We start from the raw sequence: 22,337 nt of genomic DNA, 5'->3' as shown, positions 1-22,337 counted from the left end.
GACTCCGGCGAGGCCCCCTGTGCGTGCAGCCCTCCCGGCCTTCCGTCCCTCCTCTGTCCTCTGCCCCGTGCCCCCGCTCCTCTGTGTCCAGTCCTCCAGCTCGGAGCGCTGCTGGCACCCCTGCACCCGTCGCCCTCCCTGCCCTTGCCCTTCCTCTCCGCGCCTCCCCCCCCCCCCGTGTGCTCCCCGGCTCTGTGTGTACCTGCTGTGGGGTGGGGAGGCCCCCGGGACCAGGAGCTCTGAGCTTGAATCCTGGACCTTCTTCTAAATGACTTTGCAGCCAACTTTGACCAAATTGCTCTGGATTTGGGATCTTGAATCGGGAAGCCGATTCAAGTGCTGGCCCCGTGAACGCCACTGCCCAGAGTGCTCCCGTGTCCCTGGGGAGTCGTGGCTGTTGTTGGGGCCTCTGCATGTGAGGACCCTCTGGCCTCTGCACTCTGGAGACGCAGCTCCTGGCCTCCCCAGCGGTACCCCAGGCCCCTGCTGGCCACTCTGGGGACCCCCGGCTGTTCTCCTCGGGCAGGAAGGCCGAGGCCAGCAGCAGTTCAGGGAAGGCCGAGGCAGCACGGGCTCTGCCCTTAGGATGGCTGTGCAGAGAGCAGGGTGAGGCTGGAAGCAGCCAGGAAGGCTTCCCAGAAGAGGCAGCACCACTGGGGCAGCGGGCGGGTAGGGACATGGGAGAGCAGACCGCTGGCCTGCGCCCGGCTTTGCTTGCTTCCTCGGCCTGTGGCCCCCGAGGGCAGAGTGAGCGTGAGCGGGGTGGTGCCTGCTTCCGTGGGGTTCTCCCTCATCTCTCGCCCCCTGCCAGTGCCACTCTGGGGGCCCTGTGCCGGCCTGCTCTGCCAGAGCCGGGGGCTTTGGGGACCTGCGAGGGGTACATGTGTGGGCGCAGGAGCCAGACTTCAAGGTCCCTGTTTGGAGAAGCCTGGGCCTCCTCCTTGCGGCCCTCACTGGGCCCGCGTGTCCTGAGGGTCCGCAGACCCTCCCACTGTGCTCAGGGAAGGCAGACTCATTCTTGGTCTATGCCAAGGCCACGGCAGCTGCTGTCCCTGGCAGGGGCACCCTGGGGACCCTCTCCCCTACGTGCAGCTGTGAGCGGCACAAGCCTGACATGCCCGCTGGTGCCTTCGCCAAGCTGGCTCTGGGGCTGCAGCAGGCTCAGCCTGGTCACCGCCGGCCACAGTGTGCCTGGACGGGGCGGGAGGTCCCTGGCCCCGGTGCCTGGCTACCGGCTATGTGGGCTCCTTCTCTTGCAGGTCAAGCAGGCTCTGGGCCTAAAAGGCCTGTTCCTCAGAGGCCCAAAGCCCGGCTCCCTGGACAGTCATGCTGCTGGGCGGCCCCTGCCCCGGCCTTCTGTTAGCCAGCGGCTCCTGCGGCGTACGGCCAGCGCCCCGACCAAGAGCCAGAAGCCGGGCCGCAAGGCCCTCCCGGAGCTGGTCCTGGGCGCGCGGGACACAGGCTCCGAGGGGGAGGCCCGTGACGTGGCAGCCCCCAGCCCCGGTCCCGCTCTGGAGGCCTCAGCCCCTGAGGAGCCCGGCAGCCCCCGAGGTAAGGCGCCAGTGAGGAAGAGCCCGGCGCAGGGGAGTCTGGCCCAGGAGCAGCCCTCTTGTGCCCCTGAGGGCCCTGGGCCTGCCGGGATGGCCGCCACCTGCATGAAGTGCGTGGTGGGCTCCTGCGCTGGTGAGGACGCGGAGGGCCTGTGGCGGGGGCGGCTGCCCGGCCCGGGGCCCGCAGCCGCGCACGAGGCCATCAGTCAGCAGCCCCGCTCCCTGGCGGACTCGCTGGGGACTCCCTGCCCCGGCGTGGGGAGACGCAGAGGGGCCAGGTGGCAGGGTCCGGGCGGCGGCAGCTCCGTGTCCTCGGACTCCAGCGGCCTGGGCAGCCCCGAGGTGGTCCCGCGCTGGCCCGAGGGCGCCCACAGGCAGGCAGGGGCCCTGCAGAGGGAGATGAATGCCTTGTTCGTTCAAAAGCTGGAGGAGATTAGGAGTAAATCCTCCATGCTGTCCACCGGTAAGACCAGACGCTCCTGGCCGGCGACCTGTGCTGCCCCCTCACCGCCCCTCGGCATGGCCTGGGCCGGGCGTGATCCCTGCGCTTCTGCGTCCCAAACCGCCGTCTCCGTGTGCTCATCCTGGCTTCCTTCCCCTTGCCCCGCTGGCTTGCCTGGGGGTCCCCGGTAGCCGCAGCACCCCTTCCCCATCTGATGGTGCCGAGCCCTAGGCCTCTTGCCCCCAGAGGCACCCCCAAACCCCCAAGTGGCCCGGAAAAGCGAGAGCAGGTCTGACTCCAGCTGCTGTGTGTGCCCGGCGGGCCTTCGCGCTGGCCTGCCCTGCCTGCTCCTGAAGCCTTTCCCCAGACCTGGGGGCAGCTTCCAGCCGCCCCCTCCCCAGCCCAGGGCCGGGCTGCAGGTGTTTGGCTGCTGGCCCTGCACTGCAGTCCTCTGAGAAGCCTGGTGTGGGTCGGTGCAGCACTGCAAGGCGGCCCCCGACGCCACCGCCGGTGCCCGGGCCCCAGCGTTTGCAGGGCTGGGGCAGATCGCACCTGCCCCCCGGCCCTGGGCGCTCCGTTGTGGCCTGAGCCGAGCCGAGCCGCGGCTGGGACAGGCAACAGCCCGAGGGCACCTTGTCAGGGAACCCCAGCCTGGGGAGGGGCTGAAAGCTGAGCCGTTCCCTCCCCCAGACCCCCATCCCTCCCTGCGCCCCGCCCAGCCTTGCTGTTTGTCTGTCCACCTGCCAGCCCCACCCACACGCTGACCACCCTGTTCTCCTTTCTGTCCCCACGCTGCCTCCATAGTTAGGGACTGAGAGCAGCCGAGTGCCAGGTAATGGGGCCCAGCCCCCGTGTGCCCTGTGCCATCCCCGGCCCCGGCCTGTCCGGGGGCCCTGTGGACCCTGCCTGTGGGCACAGACTGTCTGCTCCCCCCGCCCCAGCCGCAGCAGAGCCGGAGGGCAGGGTGGGGGCAGCTGTGTGCACACGGAAGAGCCTGGCCGCTGAGGGTCCTGGGAGCACAGTCCACGGGGGGACGCGCCCAGCATGGTTCTCTCCCTCTCGTCCACAGATACCCACTCCTTCTCCGTGCAGAGGACGGGCTCCTCCCTATGTGGTCTGGAAACCATTGCTGAGGAGCCAGCCCCGGGCCCTGGCCCCCCACCTCTGGCGGCTGCCCCCCCCAGCCCCTCCCCGGGAGGGCCCCCACGCACCTCGGGACCCCGCGCCAAAGTGGCGAGCCCCCCAGCGGTAGCTCTGGGAGCTTCCGCGCCCTTCCAGCCCGGGACCCAGAGCCGAGGGGACATGGAGCCAGCCCCGGAAAGCCGGCGCAGGGTGTACAATGGCGGGGGCCCCGGGGGGGCGCGTGAGGGCGTCCCTAACAGCCAGATGGTCCGAAAGGCGGAGAGTGAGGGGCAGGTGCCCTGGGAGCTCCCAGGCGGATGGCGGCCCCTGGCTGGGCCCTGCCCCACCGTGTACTCAGACGTCACGGGCGGAGACAGGCTGTGGCGGCGGCTGGAACCAGGGGGCCATCGCGACAGCGTGTCCTCATCCTCCAGCGTGTCGTCCAGCGACACGGTCATCGACCTCTCCCTGCCGGGCCTGGGCCTGGGCCTGGGCCGCGAGAGTGTCCCGGGGGCCCCAGCCGGACGCCTGCCCCTGCGGCCCTGCTCTGCCACGGCCGCCCGCCTGGACCTGCCTGCCGTGACCAAGAGCAAATCCAGCCCCAACCTGCGGGCTGCCAGCCAGCTGCCCGCCACACCGGGAGACCTTCCGCCGCGGCCCCCGGCCCCTAGGCCGCCCTGGGGCCGCCTTCCTCTGGCGGGCCTTCGGGACTGCCCTGCGGCTGCCAAGTCCAAGAGCCTGGGGGACCTGACTGCTGATGACTTTGCGCCCCGGGTGGAGATCCTGGGCCAGAGCCTGGGCCTGGCGGGGGAGGGGCGGGCTGGGCGGGGGGCGCGGCGGGACGCGCTGACGGAGCAGCTGCGCTGGCTCACGGGCTTCCAGCAGGCTGGCGACATCACCTCGCCCACCAGCCTGACTGTGGGCCTGACTGTGGCGGGGGAAGGGGCGCCTGGGCCCCCCGGCTTCCTGCGGCGCTCCTCCTCTCGCAGCCAGAGCCGTGTGCGCGCCATCGCCAGCCGGGCCCGGCAGGCCCAGGAGCGGCAGCAGCGGCTGCAGGCCCCAAGGGCTCCCCCAGGGGAGGAGCGGGGCACCCCCGAGGGTGCCTGCTCAGGGGGCCATGGGGGCTGTGGGGATGTGCTGGCCCCCGCCAAGGGCTCTGCCGCCACTGGCCTCCTGCTCAGACTCTGAGGGACCCCCCCCCAGGGTGGACCCAGGCACCCCCCAACCTTGGCGCTGAGTGCCCTCTGCCCCCCACCCGTGCCCCGGGGAGGAAGGGAGCCTGCCCGGGGTCTGGGCAGATTTTTCACCATGTTAAGATATATATGAGAGGTATTTAAATTTTTAGAGACAAAGCTTCCACGACATTAAAGTGCTGCCCGGTCCCTTCCCCGTCGTACCTGGTTTTCGGTGGTGCGGGTGCGAGGCTCTAAGTGTGCGGTTCCCCGGATGCTCGTCATGTGCCCGGCACTGCCCGGGGCGCTGCCCGTTCCCTGCCCGACCGTGACTGGCTTGTTCCGCACAAGGCCTGCTCTGTGTGGGATACTTTATAGACTCCAGGCTTTTGCGGACACAACTCCAATAAACAGGTTCCTGCTTGCTGGGGGGAGGGGGCACCCACCCACTCCCCCTTGTGACCACCTGCCAGGCGTTCCTGTCCTCTGTGTGAGGACAACCGTGACCTCTGTCCACAGAGGGCTCGGTGCACTGGCTCCCCAGGGAGGGGGCCTCCAGCCTCCAAGACGCAGCCCCTGTTCCCTCTCTCCCCGCCTCCCAGGCCCACTCTGGTGTGTGGGGGCGTAAGCTTGACTCTGGGCAGGGACCCCAGGCCAGAGGACCCCCCAGCTGGCTAAATGCATACACTGCCCCTCCCCTGGAGAAGGTGGGATGCCAGCCAGGCCACAAGGGGCTCTGTGTCTCGGCTCATCCCGCACCCCGGCATCCGGCATCCGACCTCCACCGGAACCACCTGGGGTGCCAAGGGCCACCAAGGACCTCTGCAACAGGCAGTGACCTTTATGCAGCAGGCGGCAGGTTTGGCTGGGGAGGCCTCATGTCCCACCACCAGGGTAAGCCCTGTCGTCTTCCTGATAAGGCCCACAGGAAGCTGGACACCCGACACAAGGCTGGGTGCCAGTGGGTGGACACGGTCTCCCTCGAGATGTCCCTCTGTAGCCTCCAGGGACCTGTGCCAGCCACTTGCCCAATCTCAGCAGAGGCCTGGGTGGAGGGGGTCTACTGGCCCCACATGCCTCCCCAGATCCACCAGGCCCCTCCTTGGGAAGCTGTGCCCCAAGGCCAGAAGGAGCAACAAGCAGGGCATTTGGGAGGTGGCCTGGCCTTCAGAGCCCCTAGAATCTGGGGTGCGTCGAAGGGGGGCACCTGGAGGAACCTCAGCCGGGGGACTCTCAGTCAGTGCTGGGCTGGGCTGGCTGCTGGGGCTCCCGGGGGGAGAAACGGGGGCCAGTCCTTATCTAGCCCTGCGTGGGCGCTGCCGCCACCACACGGTTACCTTCCAGGGGCCAGGCTTAGCCCCTGGGAAGCCCGGGTCTGTCTCAGAAGGGTGCCTGGCAGCAGGGCGGGTCCTCCCCTTACAGCTCCGCCCAGCTGATGCAGGGCCGGGGCACCGCAGGCCCCCTGATGGGCAGGCGGGGCAGATAGGAGGGCCTGTGGGGGTGTCTGCGTGTCGGGCTGAGCCAGGCTCTGGCTGGACTTCTTGGGGCCTCCTGGGTGTCCATGCTGGGCCACCCCTGCACCAGGCAGGCCAGCGCCGCTCCCCCACCAGGAAGCAGGGGCTGGAGGGTAGTCAGGCCGAGGGGCCAGGGAAGCCACACAAAGGTGGCCGCAGCCTGCTGAACTGTGCAGGGGTGTCGGCTGGGGACGTGCAGGGCCAGACTGTGGTGTGGGGTTGAGGCAGGGGGACCCTTGGGGGTGGGGGTTAATGGGGACCCCCTGAGGGGCTGGCCTGGCCAAAGCGGCCACTAGCACGTGGGGCTGCGAGGGACACGTGTGTGGGTCACCGGGGGGCCCGGAATGCTGCAGGAGTGCTCACAGCCCCACGTGCGAGTGTGCAGAGCTGGGGACGGGGCTGGCCGCCTTCCAAGGCTGGCTCCCAGGCAACTGAGCAAAGCCCCGTCCGGCATGCACACGGGCGTGGCTCGGGCCCACTCCCTGCGGGAAGGGTCAGCGCTCAGCCAGCTCAGAGGCGCCCACCCTGCATAGGGCACGGCCACGTGGTCGATCAGCTCCGAGCAGGAGTGTGGGCAGCTACCAAGCCTGAGAGCCCTCGAAGGCCCTCGTGGCTGCCGCCTCCACTCAGGAGTGTGGCTCAGCCCCGCCTGTCGGTCTTGGGTGCAGTGGGGTGCAGAGGCACAGGATGACCTTCCCTGACACGCCACTGGGAGTCTCCTTGCTCTGGGCAGGGGCCGGGGATGCAGGAAGCCACGGGATGACCACAGCCACGGCCACTCTAGGGGCCCCGGCAGTAAGTGAGGGGAGACCCCGCTCCCGGCCGCCCCCGGGAAGGGCTGGCCGGGCCCGCTCTCTGTGAAACCACACGGCACGGTCTGGTGTCACTCCAGCCTCTATTCGGTGCGCCCGAGCCCCTGCTGACCTGCTGGAGACGCGAGCGCGTATTTACATCTATACATATATATGTGTGTATATATATATATATATAAAAGATTATTTCACAGTTAAATATATTCCAATACGAATGTCTCACTGGACAAAAGTTGTGTCTCCCACCACGAACACGGCAGCATGAAAGAGACCCCAACGGCACAAGCACCATGCTCACACCTGGGCGCACCTGGCTCCGAGTCACAGGCGCGCGACATCAATATTCTGATTTGAACGCGGTTTCCCTGTTGCGGTCGAAATACATTCCTGACAAGCGACGAGCCAACAGTCCGGCAGGGCAGGCGCCTCACTCGGCCGGGACCTCGTACTTGAAGATGACGCTGAAGAGCCGGCCGCCCAGCCGCTCGGCCAGCCAGGAGTTCTTGATGACGGCCAGCTTGAGGCTCTCGCAGCGCAGCGCCGCGTGGTAGTTGGTGTGGACGGCGCGGCCCATGCCCTCGATGACCACCAGGTCTGCGCCTCGTTCCCGAACCAGCACGGCCAGCCCCTTGTCCAGGCGGCTTCGGGGAGGAAGGGGGCGGTGAGGCAGGGGTGGCGGGGCCTCACCCCCGCACTGAGCTGCCCCCGGGGAGATGCCACACCCTGCGTCCCCACAAGGGCAGCAACTGGAAAGAATGCCCGAGGACCCCTGGCCCCCAGCTCGCTACATCCCTGGGCTCAAAGTCACCGCGCCCCCCGCAAACCGGGCCTGACGACGCTTCTCGATGTGGGACTGATGAAATCCCCTTCCTGGTTAAAGCCAGCCCAGGAAGGAGGAGGCCGGCCCGGAGAACCGTTCTGGCCCCGGGCAGGCTCCCAACGGCTGGTTCTCATGCCCTAGGATCCCCAGGGTCCAAAACATCAATGCGGTGACCCAACTGTCAGAGCTGGGGGGCCTTGGGGGCGTCTGCCTCTCTCACGAGACGAGGCACACCCAGCCCACGGTGCGGCCAACGGGTCCTGAGGCCACCGCCCAGGTCCCCACCAAAGGGCTGCTGCCCGGCACGTGCGCTGGGGGCCGGGGGCAGGCGTGGAGGAGCCTCGGGTACCTGAGGTCCAGACACGGGGAGCTGGAGCCCGTCTGCATCAGCAGCAGCCTCTCCTCTCTGAGTGCCGAGCTGCCGAGCACAAGGGGTTGGTTGGCGCCCTGGGAGTCGGCACCCCAGACACTCCCACAGTGCCTCCACCTGTCCATGCAGCCCCCCCCCCCCCCCCAGGCTCCCAGCCAGCTTACTGGACGACGGGGTCCATGGCCGCGATGCGCTCGGCCACAATGAGGGACTCGCAGTAGGTCACGTCGTTCAAGGCGGGTCCCGAGTTGCACGCCAGGATGACCTGCAGCAGGACACCCCAAGCTTTGTAGGGACCTCAGCCACCACCCAGCACCGAGCCAGCCTTTGTGCGCCCGCCCACCTGGGGCTGCCGGCTGAGAAGCACGACCCCCGATGACCTCTCACTGCTCGGTGGCCTCCAGGAGGGCCGGCTCCCGGGTCGGGATGAAGACGGCCCCAGAACACTGCAGTCAGGCTGACCCAAGGTCCGTGGTGTGACAAGCCTCACCCGAACCTACCTGCCCCGCACAGAGACCATGACAGCGCCAACCCCACTGCGAGTGGAGGGCCCAGGGCAGGGGTCCCGCCGCGGCCTGGACGCTCACCTCCGTCCCTCTAGAGAGAAGCTCCCTGACAAAGGGGAAGACTCCCAAAATGACGTCTATTCCACTGTTATCTGCGAAAATTAAGGCACATTTGTGAGGGGGCCCCTGTAAGACAAAACCAGGACGTTCAGTTGGGAACAGGCGCGTCCAAGCGTTGCAGACACCTCCGTACTCCACACTCCCCGCAGGCCGAGGCCGAGGGCTGCTGGCTCCCATGGGCGCTGGGGTGCTGGGGGGCAGGGCGCCTGGGCCTCTTCCAGAACTGCGGCCCCAACGACCTCTGAGCCACGGCCACTGACCTAACCAGGAGAGCCTGCAGGAGTCGGGCTGGAGCAGGGGCCAGTGGCCGGGGGGAGTGGGCTACGGCGTGACTCCAGGGGGCCCTCAGTGCACTACCCTGGGGCAGCCGCGCACCATCTCCCGTGGTCCTCCCCGCCTTCCGGGCCTCGAGAGCACGGCCTGGCCCTGGGGCAGAGGCGGGGGCAGTGGTGTGTACCTTCAGTCTCTGAAGCCACTTGCTGTAGGAGTCCACGAGCCACGGCCGCTCTGTGGGACACGGTCACGGTCAGCCACACCATCCCCCACAGGCTCGCTCCCCTCCCGCAGCTGTACCCTCAGCACAAGAGGGGAGCCCTGGGCATCCCTACCTTGCAGCTTCATCTTCGCCTCCTCAAAGCCAAACTGGGGGTCAGATTCAAGGACACTGTGGAGAAGAAAACAAGTCACGGAAGCCCCCAAACCTCAGCTTCCAACATTCACTACAGAGCCCAGATGAAGCATTTCCCAAACTGGCCGAGCGTGCTAGGATCCCTAGCAGGTCCCCAGAGCAGCGGCGGTCTGGGCAACCCCCGCTCCAGAGCCTGGGACGTGGTATGGGGCTGGGAGTAGGGTGAGGGGTGGAAGGTCCTGAGTGTGTGGCGGCCTCCGGCAAGGCCCCGGGTCAGCACCAGCCTCGCCCGGCACATGCCCCCACGTGTCACCCAAAGGGAGAGCCAGTGACGGGGAGGGGGGTGGCTCTTCTCAATGTGGACCCAGCAAGGGCCAGGACAGGACCCCAGGTGGGCGTCCCGCAAAGGGAGAGGCCTTGTTCTGTGGTGGGCAGGCCAGCCGTCGAGGCCCAGGGTTGGGCCAGGGGGACCACTCCCTCAGGGTCCCCCGGGGGAATCCTACAGCACCCCCAGACTGAGAGCCCAGGCCGGGCACTCAGGGAGCCTGGGCTGCATGCTCCCACCCGAGTCTGTAGGCTCCTTCGGTAAGCACCTCCTTCGCCCAATTTCAAATGTTCAGTGTGGTTTGAGTCCCACCCTAATGTGCGAACCCGGGATTTGCATTTCGACGTCTGAAAACATTAGCCCCCAAATCCACACCCTGGCTGTCCGTGTGCCTGCTCTGAACAGGCTCGGGGCAGCACGGCCAGAAAGCCGCCGGTCATTCCTGGGGCCACTCACGCCCCCAGCAAAGCCCAGGGCTCCGGGACCCCGTCCCCCCCACAGCTGCCCCCTCTGGGGCCGGGCTGGGGCGCTGCCTGAGCCTGAGCCGGAGCGAGCAGGCAGGGCAGGGCTGAAGCGTAGAGGGGCTGGGAAGGCATTGGGCACCTACTCGGAGACGGCTTTCGCTCCCCAGTCGAAGACGTTCCCGGCCAGCAAGCCCTTCACCAGGGCCAGCTGCCTGTCCTCCCAGCCCAGGGCGTCCAGACCGCGGATCACCCTTGGGAAGCACTTTAGCGCGACCCCGTTTTCCTTCTGCTTGACCTGTGGGGAGAGGCCAGCCCTGGTCAGAGTGGAGGCGCGGCCCTGCCTTCCTCAGGCCCTCGGCAGACAAGGTCACCACAAAGCCGCCCTAAGGGGACAGAAAGCCCAGCGCTCCGCCACGGGCTCACGCAAACCAAGGTGTTAACATGTACCGATTCGGAGTGGCGCGGTGTGGGCAGCAGTTGGGCGGCGTCCGGGCCCACGCACACTTACAGACCGTGGCGTGGTCATGCCATGGCCCCGGGCAGGGCAGAGAAGGGCCTTGGTGGAGAACTTGGACCCTCGCAGGCGCCCGGCGCCCCATCGCCAGACACTCCGTCCGAGGGCAAGGGAGGTGGGAAGCGGCGTGCGGCGCTGGCTCTGAGCCCTGGCCGCCAACCCCGGGCACACGGCCTTCTGGGCAGAACGGCCTGAGGAGGAGGGTGGCACCTCCCGGCCGGCTGCTGGGCTCCAGCTGGCTTGTCGCCTGCGAGGGCAGGACTTGCGTCCACCAACGGCAACTTTGAGACTGTAAGCCGACCCCACCAGGCCAGAGACAGGCAAGCCTCCAACCCTGGGCTCCTTAGCAGGCGCTGCCAACCAAGAGGCCACCCCAGGCTGCTCCCCTGCTCCCTGCTACCTGTGTTTCCTCGCAGGCGCCAGCCCAGCGCAGGAAGGCGGCACTCACTTTGGAGTAGGGGTCCGGGAAGTTGAACTCATTCAAGCAGTGCTCCCTCGTGTCCAAGAGGCTGCGCACAGTCAGGGTCCCGTAAGCACTGAGGAAGAGGCAGGGAAAGGGCAGCTCAGGGGGTTGATGGCCAAGCACGCTGCCCACTGCCTCTGCCCCCGAGGGCGTCTTCGTGGTGCCCGGCTGCCGCAGGAGTGTCCAGCAAAGCAGCAGAGGGGGCAAGCCCGCCTGGCCCTGCCGAGCGGCCCCAGAGCGCGTGCGGGCAGAGCCAGGTGCAGGGGGCACGGCGGCCCCAGGGGCGGCTCCTTCAGTGCTGGGCCGGGGGCAGCGGGACACTCACAAGGGCTGGTGTCTCAGCGTCTGCAGCTTGCTCCAGTACTTCTGCCGGAACTTCTCTGCCCTCTCGGCGGCATCCACTGAGCCTGGCTGGCTGGCCACAGCACGTTTCACCACCTGCCAAGCACAGGGCGCTCAGCTCAGCCAGGGCCATGGTCTGAGCGCATCCCCACGCACAGGCCCATGGCCACTGGAGATTAGTGTCCCTGGGGGCTTTCCCCCGCGGGGTGGGAACGGGGTCACCGCTAGCCCCCAGCCGAGGCTCGGAGCCACACCGCCCGGGGGGACAGGTGGCTTGGGACCATCCCCCGAGGCTGCACGGGGTCTGCGGCTGGGGGCCCTCACTCTGAGGACAGAGCCCTGGGGCCTGCGAGGCTTGAGGAGAGACACATGTTCCCGGGGTGGGGGGGGTGAAGGCCTGAGACACCACCCACCGGAGCCTGGAATCCAACTGCTGTTGGCCCTGGCCCTGCGCAAACCGTGTGCCTCTGAAGAAACGCAGTCACCAGCACGGGGATTTGGCGTGCTTGTGAGACATGTGCCTCGCCGAAGCACACCCCAACGTGCGGACCCAATCCACACCCAGGGGTCACGTTTACATCTGAAGAATAGGAGTCACCCCTCAAACTCCAACACCGAGCCCACGGCCACTGGAGCGCACCCCTCCTCTTTCACCACACCTGTCGCTCGTTCCTCGGGAGCCCTAGGTTTCCAGAGACGCCCATCTCTTGTCCCCAGGGGCGCCCGGCCCGCCCCGAGCCCTCACCCCGTCCAGGGCCTCCTCGAAGCAGGTGAGCCAGTACTTGCGGGCCAGGGCGTCGTCCGTCAGGTCGACCGTGTCGGGCACATAGGAAGACGGGTCCAGAAGGAGTGGCAGGTTGACCAGCGGCCGCTCCAGCCGGTCCATCTCCAGCAAGTCAAACTGGGAGGGCAAGAGGCAGTGTGCGTGTCAGCTGGGTGGTTCCGGAAGTTCGAGACCCTTGTGCGAGTCCTAGAGCCAGCTTCTCTGTGGGGACGGCCGAGACGGCGGCGGACAAGCCTGTTCTTCCCGGGCCCCGCCCACCCACCTTGCAGTCCTTTGCGGCCTCAGCACCTAGAACCAGGCTCCCAGATCCTGATCTGGTCCCAGATCTGCCCAGCCCCACAGAGGCCACCTCCCTCCCGTGTGTGCAGCTTCCTCCCAGTGGCTCTGCTGTTCTTGCCACGGGGGGGCCCCGGGGTCGGGGTCCCCGCACCAGCGTGCGCCCCTCTCCCCACACACACACGGCTGCCCTTCCGGACCCCGTTTCTGCTGCTCCAGCCTCCGCAGGCATGGTCCCCTCTCTGCCCAGCAGGCCCTTGTCCTGTGACTCCCGTGGCACCGTGCCCACGGCAAGGCCATAGGGACCCCGCGGGGCAGGTAGTCAGGCTCCCACACTGGCTATGCCGAGGGAGTGGGGCCCCTCTGGCCCGTGGTGCTACCCGTGGGCGCCAGCGACAGGCACGCGCTCTGGTCGTTTCCAAAGGAGCGGTCGCTCGGCCACCTGGCATTTTAAGTTTTACGTTGTGAAGACGAAGCTGGTGTGTCACCAGCCCTGGTCCTCGGCGACCTGCTCACACTTCACTTGGCACGTGCCTGGCAGCCCTCCCCCCGCTCCCTAGGGAAGGACCGGCCACACGCTGCCGCGCCCCTGACTTGGCTCTTGTCTGCGGGCAGCCTTCTGACTGGCAAGCTGGGGGGTGAGGAGCAGGTGTGCTCCACACTGCGGGCACCTGGGGACACACTGGCTTTCGGATGCCCCGAATGACAGGAAGCTCAGCCAGGAAACAGCCGGTACATTTCCAGGCGATGAAAGAAAGTGGGCGGTCACCATCTCTGGGGCCTCAGCCGGGTTTCAGGGGCTCCCCCGCTACCCGACAAGCACTTCAAACCTCAGCTTTGCCGCGTGTAGGCTCCACACACCCGTGTGAAGTGGGGGGGGGGGGTCACACGGAGGCCCAGCACGACAGGTGTGCGAGGCTTGGAGTGTGGGGGGAGTCGAGCTGGCATGCACACCAACTCTGATACACGCGTTCCTTGCTCACATATCCATTTGGCTTTGTGATCCCTAAAGCAGGAATCCACGTTGCCCCTCCACAAATCAGAAGCCGGGGATCAGAGATGCAGAGACTCCTTGCGTGCCAGTCACTTGCTCTGGCCAGGCCCGGGGCGTGCGGCCCTGAGGGGGGAGTTCTCTCCCAAGAAGTCATGATTAGAGCACGCACATTCTCACAATGCTTATGCCAACTAGTAAGAGAATCTGCATGTCTACAACCAAAAAATCAGCTTTGCATCTGAAAAGCCAGCAGGCTGGTTCTGAAGGAGGTATTCTGACTCACGTGCCCAGACTGGCCGCCTGGACTTGTCCAGCTGGTTCTCTAATCCGGTGCCCGAGTTCTGCTAAGTGTTCAGAGACTTACAAGAGTAACATTTAGGGGGACGTCCTCAGTAAGCCTGTGATTTCTCCAGGACGGGCCATGGTGGCAGCGTCCTGTGTCTGGCTGACACTGGTCCTGGTGGGAGACCCTCTACGCTCGCTCAGCAGGCTGGAGGAGCCCCCGCCCAGTCACGTGGGCGTCTCCCCAGCTGAGGGTTGAGGAATGGGCAGGAAACTTCCCAGGACAGCAGACTCTGTCCTTTCATCTGCTTTGAAACGATCAGGCAGAGAACGTGGTCTAAGGCAACGCGCCTGGGGTTGGTGCTAACCCCGATTCTGCTGTCAGTGGCCCCATAATCCTGGGGAAGCGCATTCCACACCCTCCCGTAAACACGGGGATAGGACTGCTCGCTCTTGGGGCTCCCGTGGAATGTTTGGGAAACACAGAAATGCTAGGGGCCTGAGGAGGGAAGCAAGAACCCTGCCTCTATTGTAATGTCCACAGTTGGTCAGTGGCCAGTCTGCACCAGGAGAGAGGGTCTTTGGACCTGACCCCACCAAGGACCCCGCACTTACGGTGCCGCTCCTCGCCCGCTGCGTCGGGCAGAGCTCCGGGGACGAGCTCATCAGCCCGGAGCTGCCTGCGTAGTTCTCTCCCCAGCTGTACTGGTTAGGGTCTGGACGGGGGAAAACCAGGGGTCACCCCCAGGGGGACCACGCTGTGCCCACACCCCAGGACGGCCCGACTGCCACGGAAGGTCCCCACAACACTGAGGGAGCCTGGGGCTGTGGCACTGTGGCCTCTTGCTAGTACTGAAACCTCGTACAACGATTACTGCGACCTTTCCAAGCTTCTTAAAGCAGCCTGCCCCGCCCTTCCCAAGCACACCCTCCAAGTGGCCTTCAAAGAGGGCAGGCCGCCGAGGCACATTCCCTCGCCCTTGTCACCCAGGAGGACCCCCCCCGGGGTTGGTCACGTGGCACACAAATGACCCCCTCGGAAGAACCGCTGCAGAGGAATAGCCCCCCCACCCACTGTCCCGGCCCGCAGGGACCATGTGCCACTCAGGCCATGGATTCCAGGGGGAGAGTGAAAGCGGTGGGTCAGCGCCTCCCCGGGAAGGTTAGAGACCCACACCCATGGCCTCCGTGGCCGCTGGACTCACTGTCTTGCTCTGCTCCTTTAAGAAACGCCCCGATGGCTCCCAGGTAGCCTTCATGTCTCAGGAACAGTGCCTGGACTTCCCCCTGCCACGGCAAAACCCCGCCTGAGCTGGCCCCGCTGGCACACGAGGGGAAGTCTGGGCAGTTCTAAACCAACCCAACGCAGGCGGCATCTCTCTACGCAGCAGAGCCTTCCTGAGAAGTCCGCAACACGCTTGTCAACGAAACCGCATTCAGCGCAGAAGTTAAAAGCTTGGCATTTGGAGAAATTGGAGGGTGAGTAACTTTTTCCACAAAATTAACACCCACCCAGTCACCCCATGTGCAGGCCCAGCCCGGAGCGTCCCGCGGAACGACAGCCGTCTCAGAGCTCAGCTCATCCGCAGGGGGAGACGGCCCCCAGCGTGCTCACCGCTGCCTTCATGGCCAACTCCGAGACGCCCACGGCACGCGGGCGAGGGTGCTGGACCCCGCCACAGGAAAGAGGCAGGGGCCCGGGAGAAGTTGGCAGGGGGCGCCCCGTGTCTTGGCGTCCTGCCCTGGGCCCCCACCTTGCCCCTGGGTCAGCCGGCCATCGGGGAAGAGCGCAGCTCACAGTGCCGGCGGAGGGAGGAAGTGGAGCCCAGTTACCTTGGAGAAGAAGTTAATGCTGTAGGTGATGGTGCGCATGGTGACGGGGTGGCCCCGGATGAAGAAGCCGCCAAAATACACCCTGTCCAGGCAGTGGAGCTTCGCGTAGAGGCAGGCGAGCTGCCCGATGTCGTTGCTGATCATGTGCAGCAGACTCTTGGCCATGTCCTCCTTGGAGAAGTCTGGGAGGGGGGCACAGGCGGGGCGCTGCTGGGCGAGGCCGGGCCCGCAGGGGGCTGCCGGCGCGGGAGGGCATCAGAGGGGGCAGGTACCTCTGTCGGCCGTGGCCGACTTCCCAAAGCTGCTGGCGATGAGGTTGCCGCTCAGCCCCAGGGTCTGGTGGGCCCCGCCGTAGATGTCTTGCACCAGCATGTCCACGTTCGTGTGCTGGCCCTTGGAGGCCAAGTGCAGCAGCTCGTCGAACTTCTGCGGGGACAGGGCAGACGGAATCGTGTGTGCTGCGGGACGTGCCGGCGTCCCTACAGCCCATGGAGCAGCACGCAGAAGGCCCTCCTGTGTAGGCAGGGCTCCATGGGCCACCCCCCCGCCCGCCCCGGGTGACACTGACGGCTCACACGGCCGTCCTGCAGCGACCAACAAACACCACCAGGACAAGGCCTGGGAAGGAGTCGCTTCCCCGCCACGCCACCAGCCGCCAGCCTCAGGCCTCACGGCCCCCAACCCTCTCCTGAGAAGATCTGGGACACAGGACTTTGAGCAGAGCCAGGAGCATCTTTCTGCAGCCGCTGGAATACCTTCGTTTTGGTGAGCAGAGCCCCAAGTCCCCAGAAGGTGCCGCCTCCGATGGAGCTGCCACCGACCCACTCGAACCTGTCTTCCGTCTCCACCTGGGACACAGCAAGCACAGGTGAGTTAGCGAGGGGGCCCCGGCCACCACCCAGCAGGTCCCGGGGCGTGGTGGCTTAGGGCGTCCCCAGACACGGGTAACGCCATTCCTGAGGGCCGAGTCTGGGCCGCCCGCCTTCCCCCAGACAGCCCACACCGGTGTCCCACAGGCGGCGGTCACCCCGGTCTGCACCTCCGTGTGCCCGGCCTGCTCCAACAGACGGCAGGTGCCCTGGCGATCCCTGCCCGGCCGCCATGCGTGGCCCCGCGAGGCGCACCTCACCTTCACAATAGAGACTCCAGAACCGATGTTGACCAACAGATACGGGAAGATGTTGGGGTGATTGGTCTGGAATCGAAACTCGGGGTTGGAATCTTTCTGATACACGAAGGCCTCGTGTGGGATGTTCTTCAGCACAAAGTTGCAGCCTTTTATCAAGCATGTCATCACGTCCTCCTTGTCCACTCTGCAAGGGACGGGGCCTGGCCACTGAAAACAGCACGGGCCCCAGAAAGCACCTCTGCTGCAGCACGGCGGCTCGGGCTGCCCCGGCCCCAGGGTCCCTCCCAGACGCTCTGCTCCCGGCCCAGAAGGTACACATGGCTCTCAAACACACAACTGACACAGCTCATACGGTTCCCTTCCCCTCTACCCTGCAAACGGCTTCGGACGGGCCAGCTGCACACACCTGAAGACCCAGCACTCTGCTGCGGTGCGCGGCCCTGGCCTCGGTCCCCACGCGGGCAAAGCCGTCAGGGACCTCTGCCCCTGCAGGACAGGGAGTGCTGCCGCAGGAGCAGGGCCCCCTTCCCTCCTCAGGCCCCCAGCCTTCCTACGCTTTGGCCACCAGAAGCCTCCTGCCAGCCCAGCCCAGAGTCTAGCCCCAGAGCAGGTCGACTGTGGCCACTTCAAAGCCTGAGCCCGACACCCAAGGCCAGCGGCCCCTGCGGCCCTCCAGCCCCCGTGGCCCCCACTAACCTCAGCCGCAGCTTCTCTTCGATGAGGTCCTTGAACTTGTACGCCCCGCCCCCGGTCGCTTGGATGACCTTTGTGTCTGTGTTGACGAGGTGGTCTTTGATGAAGTCCAGGCAGGCTTCTATGTAGGTGTTCTCGAACTTGACAAAGTGCAGCCTGGCAGTAACTTCCTCCTGGACAGAGATCTCGTAGGGTGGCTCGTGGTCCTGCTCGGCGTCCTGGGGGTACAGGGTAGGGGTCTGTGTGTGCGCGCTGCCCTCGCGGAGGGAAAGATGTGGAGATGAGGGCCCTGAACATGCACAACTCTCCATGCTGAGCTCAGGTGGGAGGCAGAGCCAGGGGAGGGGCGGGGAGGGACCATGCTTCCCAAGGAGCAGGTGCAGGTGCTCCTGCCAGGGTCCCAGATGGAAGGGGGACTGACTGAATGAGGGAGCAGGGAGGGATCTGAGTACTAGGAACGTCCAGGAAGCTAAGCCGGTGTGGGTGAGCAGTGGGGGGTTGGGGGGGCACGCAAAGAGAAAATGACGGCACCGTGTGGCTTGGGGCACCCCCTGCCTCCCAACCCAGCCTGCCAGGCGGCTCACCTTGCCCGAGTAGTCGAAGGACCGCACTCTGGCAACTTTGTGCTGCACAGTGGAGTAGTAGGCCAGCTTGGTCAGCGAGCCCCCTGCAGGGGAGACGCAGACGGAGCAAAGTGAGGGGCCAGACGGGAGGGACTGAGGCTCTTCTGCCGCACCAGGTCCTGTGCATAAGGCACTTGGTTTAACTTGAACCTAAAACTCTGAGGGGCACCAACCAGAGGAAGGGAATCAACTCTGAGACCCAAACACTCTGCTGTCTTTGAGAAAGTCTGCTCCATCCATCACAGGCCCCAGACCACATCGGGCGTGAGCCTGTCCATTTCCCCTCCGCATCAAGTCCTAGAGGAGAAAGGAAAGCGTCCTGTTTCCAGGAGGCCTCAGCGATCATTAGTGTTTCAGAAAAATTCCGTTTCAACTTCTGATCTTGAAAATGACCTGAAGAAAAAAGCCGACAAGTGCACTGTTTTCACTGACAAGCACCCCTGACCGGCCGTGCTAACGAGGGGGAAGCAATAAAAGGAGCATTTTCCCAGAGTGGATAGGCAGACAAGGGGGCTACTTTGCCAGGAATGTTCTAGCTGCCCACCCTCTCACAGCTCGGGACTGGGAGGCCACACAGGGGGCAGCAGGGTCTCCTCCCCCCGGCCAGCCTTGTGAACACCCCGGGAAGCCCAGTATCAGGAAGCAGAAGAGGCCTTTATTGGCCTGAAACATGTTTCAGGACCGCTTAAAAGGACGTCCCGAGCAGTCATTTTCAAGTCTGCAGAGTGAGGCGGCAGGTGTACCCGTGCATGGCCCGTGGTGACAGAGGGAGCAGGAGGCCTGGTGCCCAGAATGGCTTTGAAACCCACCCGGGTCTCGTGGGCTGGCCCGGGGGAGACAGAGCCCTTTGTGAGGGGGAGGCTGAAGCTAGTCTCTGACGGTTGCTTTGTGACACAATCCCAAGAGAACACACGAGAGACATGCACGGCAGGAAACACCTGAGAGCTGAAGCTCGTCCAGCTAAGAGAAACCCGCTGCCGAGAGCAAGCGTTGGGAGCCCGCCTGCCAGAGCTGCCCGCCCTCAGCGTGGACAGGACCCCCAGGATGGCCGCGACCTGCCCTTGGCGGGCCCTGCTCAGTCTGCCCGGGCACAGGCTTACTCTCATTCCTTGACCACGGGCTTTAGAGGCAGAACCTGGTCTTAAGCCTCCTTATCTGTGCTCCCTGCCCCCAATCCGGGCCTGGCCCAGAGCGTCCTTCACTGTGAATTAACTGTTTCCTAAAAAGACAAGCAATGCAAAGGGATGAAGATACACTTTGAGAGACTTTTCAAAAAGTTACCAAAACAACGCCCCCCATCACAGAAATCCAGTTTCAGACTGTGTGTTCTTTACGTGAGCTTTAAATCACAAACAAATACAAGGGGTTGGGGTTTGGGGGGGCTGTGTCTGTGTGCCCCACACCATGCACCCCACATGGGGCAATGCCCAGCAGCCCAGACACGTCTCCCTGCACCCTCTGGGGAGGGAACAGTCAGGGGTCTGGGAGGTAAGTGGGGACGTGCAGAGCAGGGTGGTCAGCCTGAACTGGAGCGAGCTCACACAGCAGAATGGCGGGGGCCGCGGGGAGAGCCGGAGAGCGGATCTGTTCTCAAGATCCCTTGGATTTAGTGAATGCCAACCCAGCCCCCAGCCAGAGGCCTTGGCATGCCACACCTAAGAGGTGCAGTGACCAGGCTGGCGAATGCGCGCAGCCCTGTGCTCACTGGTGGACACCGAAGTCTCCCTGGTCCAGGGCCAGGAGCACCCGGACTGAGAGCAGCCTGCCCGTGTCGCTCCTCCAGCCCCTGAGCCGAGACCTCCCCACTCATCCAGACCTACGGGCACCTGGCACAGGGCCATCCTCTCCTCCACCTTCTTGGCCTGTCCTTCCACTTTGTGCACCAAGGGGGACAGACACCCCAGTTTGTGCTGACAGACAAAATGTCCCTGGTGGTTTCAAAGTGGGGAATCCACCCAGCGGACATGAGTGTCCGAGAGAGGAAAAGGCCTGCCAAGAACGCAGAGCAGCTGAGCTTTCCTGGATTAAGAGGCTTGGGTGAGGGAAGAGGAAATGGGAGAAGCCTGTTTTTAAAGCAGACTGTTGACAAGCACCGTGACTGGTGGATTCAGGGTTGAGGACCCACACCCAAACGGTGACCTCCCACCAGCCTCGGGAATGAACACAAGGTCTGTCCTTCGTAACAATGAACACGTCCTTTGGAGAAACACAGACATGGGACCCAGACCCAGGGGAACCTTCCAAGAGGGGAAATGAATACTGACACTAAAAATATCCCTTCCAGTGTCCCCTGACCAGGAACCCCGCCTGGGCTTGGCACCAGAGGACAGGCGGCCCCAGGACCCCCTGGAGCCAGGGCACTTCTTCCTGGACTGCCCGCACCCTGTGGCTCCAAGCTGGCCCCCGGGGGCCACAAAGAACACTGAGGGTAAACCCTGAGCCGGCAAGCCAATTTCAGCTGCACCTCAGAAACGCTAAGTGCCAACTCATTCCCAAGGAGCAGCACCCTGCGTGTGAGTGCAGCAAAACCAAGTCTGGGCCCTTGGAGCACACACCCGACCCGGCTGTGGTCACACGGAGGCACGGGCGGGTCTCAGAAGATGCGCAGAGCAGGGCCCTGAGGGGCCCCCCGGGAGGCCTGGCTGTGGAGGACCCCCTAAGCTGGGCCTCTCAGCTTCCCCTCGCCAGCCCAACACGCACTCGGGCACGACGTTTTATCAGGACCCACGCTCGTTTTGTGCCCTGCTCCACACGGGGTTGTTCTCACCTGCCACCAGGTCAGTGCTCCACAGCACCGTCACGGGGGACCGCTCACAACCCAGCGGTCTGCGAGGTGAGAAGGCAAGATCCAGCCCACCCTTCCATGGCTCCCACCTCCCTGGAGGCCACCCTCCCCCACCCAAGCCCCAGATACTAAAGTGACTCTCAGGACCAGGGGAGGGGCGAAAGCATCACGTGCACGTGGCTCCAAGGGGACGCCCGGCTCTGCCAGGGCAGCCCAACTTGTTCCAGGAGAGAGGCACACTTGTCCAGCTTCAACAGGTCGCGTCTTACAAGTGCCCGGGGCTGCCCTGCTGGGACCACGCGCAAGCGCCTACATTCGGCTGTTGGCAGGCACAAGCAAACTGAGGCCTCAGCAGAGATCTGATGCGGGGGGGGCGAGACCACCCTGGCCTGCTCCCGTAGCCTCACGCAGCAGGACACAGCCTTCCATCCCCTGTGTGCACACGGGCAGAGCAGCTGAGTGCCGACGCTGACCGGATTCCAGGCCCACCTGGCCGCTTACAGCCGGTGACCTTAAACAACTCAGTTCACCTCTCTGCCCTTAGCGTCCTCATCTGTGAAAGGGGGCTGCTGGGAGGTGTCGGGCGCCAGTGCGGGACAAGGGTCCGGGGCGGGCCTGGGGCAGGAAGGTCGGACGGAGGCTGGGCGGGGCCCTGGGGGCACCCCTGCGGGCCGCGCGGCACAGGGAGGCCTTCGAAGGCTGCCAGCAAGTGCCCCAAGGTCCACGTCCAGGTCCTCCAAACTCCCGCCAAATGTCAGCCGTCCAGGAGCAGACGCGGCAGCGGGAGGGCTTCGGGCTGGGCCCGGGCGGGCAGCCCGCCGAGAGTTCCCGCGGCCCGAGGCCTGGCCGCCTTCCGTCCTCGGCGCGGCCCCAGTCGGCGGCCCCGGGCCCCTCTCATGGCCCGCACAGGCCCCGCCCGGCTGCCGACTCGACCGAGGTGGACCACCGAGGGGCCGCCGGGCCGTCCGCCTCTCCGCGCGGGACTACGAGGCCCGGCGTGCCCCGCTCCGGCCGCGCGGCGCCTGCCGGGAGTGGTAGTCCGGCCGCCGGGGCGAGCGCGGGCGCCGGCGGGCCGCGGACTACAAGGTCCGACAGGCTGTGCGCGCCGGCGGCCCGCGCCCCGCCCTTCGTCCTTGCCACCGCCCCCGGCCCGCCGGCTCCGCCGCCGGCGCCCACGCCCGCCGCGCGCCGTCCCGCTCCCGGCGCCCGCCCGCTGCTACCTATGTCAATGGCGAAGCGCTTGGCGTTCTCCAGGTTGCGGAAGATCTCGTCGGGGGGCAGCGTGATGCTCTTGTCCAGGCTGTCCCCGCTGCTCCCGCTGCCGCTCGCTCCACACTCCGCCATTTTGAATGTGCCCGGCCAGCCTAATCATCTATGGAGATATATGCGCATATATTTGACTGCTAAACGCCTTCCGCGCATACATTATGCTAATGAGCACCCGGGCCCGCCCCTCCCCGCCCGCCCCTGTGGTCCTGGCAGCTGGAGGGCCACTGGACTTGCCCGCGCGGGGGTCTTCGAGGCCGTTGGCCCAACACAAAACGTCTGGACTGTTGTCTTTGTTGCTCTTTCAGCGAGCTGGCCAGATGCTGACGTCCAGTGCTCTGAGATAGTGCAGAGGAGGCACCTGGGTTTCCAAAGACCTGCTTCTGTCAATGAGTGCAGCTGTCATCAAGGCGCGTGTGACCCACCAGCCCGGCTTTCTAGGAACGAAGGATTGTGGGTTGCAAAAGCCCCATGCAAAATGGGGGTGTAGGGGGCCCTGCTCTCCCGG

General features: G+C 65.5%; 2 protein-coding genes across 3 annotated transcripts in view; one reads left to right on the top strand and one right to left on the bottom strand.

The window, feature by feature from the left end:
• Positions 1-4,302, top strand: part of PLCH2 (phospholipase C eta 2) — a 62,830-nt gene extending 58,528 nt beyond the window's left edge. Inside the window, exons 21-22 of the mRNA XM_088022644.1 lie at positions 1,260-1,551; positions 3,062-4,302. Of these exons, the coding sequence (XP_087878770.1) occupies positions 1,260-1,551; positions 3,062-4,302 (1,533 nt within the window). The remainder of the gene's footprint in view (positions 1-1,259; positions 1,552-3,061) is intronic.
• Positions 4,303-6,795: 2,493 nt separating this feature from the next.
• PANK4 (pantothenate kinase 4 (inactive)) lies at positions 6,796-21,915 on the bottom strand. Of its 2 annotated transcripts, XM_028108494.2 has the most exons (19): positions 21,784-21,915; positions 17,740-17,822; positions 17,159-17,373; positions 16,463-16,646; positions 16,089-16,181; positions 15,606-15,759; positions 15,334-15,515; positions 14,706-14,787; positions 14,116-14,216; positions 11,910-12,065; positions 11,148-11,260; positions 10,808-10,895; positions 9,989-10,140; positions 9,037-9,092; positions 8,886-8,935; positions 8,390-8,494; positions 7,967-8,067; positions 7,782-7,850; positions 6,796-7,253 (listed from the first exon to the last, which is right to left on the bottom strand). In XM_028108494.2, exons 1-19 carry the CDS (start codon positions 21,905-21,907, stop codon positions 7,040-7,042), a joined length of 2,322 nt encoding a protein of 773 aa, XP_027964295.1. In that variant the 5' UTR covers positions 21,908-21,915; the 3' UTR covers positions 6,796-7,039. The 2 variants fall into 2 exon arrangements, with proteins under 2 accessions (XP_027964295.1, XP_027964296.1); XM_028108495.2 differs by lacking the exons at positions 14,116-14,216; positions 14,706-14,787.
• Between the last annotated feature and the right edge of the window lie 422 nt (positions 21,916-22,337).

Source organism: Eumetopias jubatus, unplaced genomic scaffold (genome assembly GCF_037043125.1).
Source record: "Eumetopias jubatus isolate StellerSeaLion01/CBP00866 unplaced genomic scaffold, mEumJub1_p1.0 scaffold_4, whole genome shotgun sequence".
In the NCBI taxonomy this organism is placed as follows: Eukaryota; Metazoa; Chordata; class Mammalia; order Carnivora; family Otariidae; genus Eumetopias; species Eumetopias jubatus.
The sequence above is the reverse complement of the archived record's forward strand: the minus strand, read 5'-3'. Positions and strand labels throughout refer to the sequence as shown.

Bases quoted from the DNA above. Each gene is read 5' to 3' on its own strand.
- PANK4 (XM_028108494.2), bottom strand. From the start codon at position 21,907: ATGGCGGAGTGTGGAGCGAGCGGCAGCGGGAGCAGCGGGGACAGCCTG. The intron at 10,896-11,147 runs GTGAGTGTCCCG...CCTCTTCCTCAG, and splicing joins ACGCTGAGACACCAGCCCTT to TGCTTACGGGACCCTGACTG. The intron at 7,851-7,966 runs GTAAGCTGGCTG...TGTGCTCGGCAG, and splicing joins GCCATGGACCCCGTCGTCCA to CTCGGCACTCAGAGAGGAGA.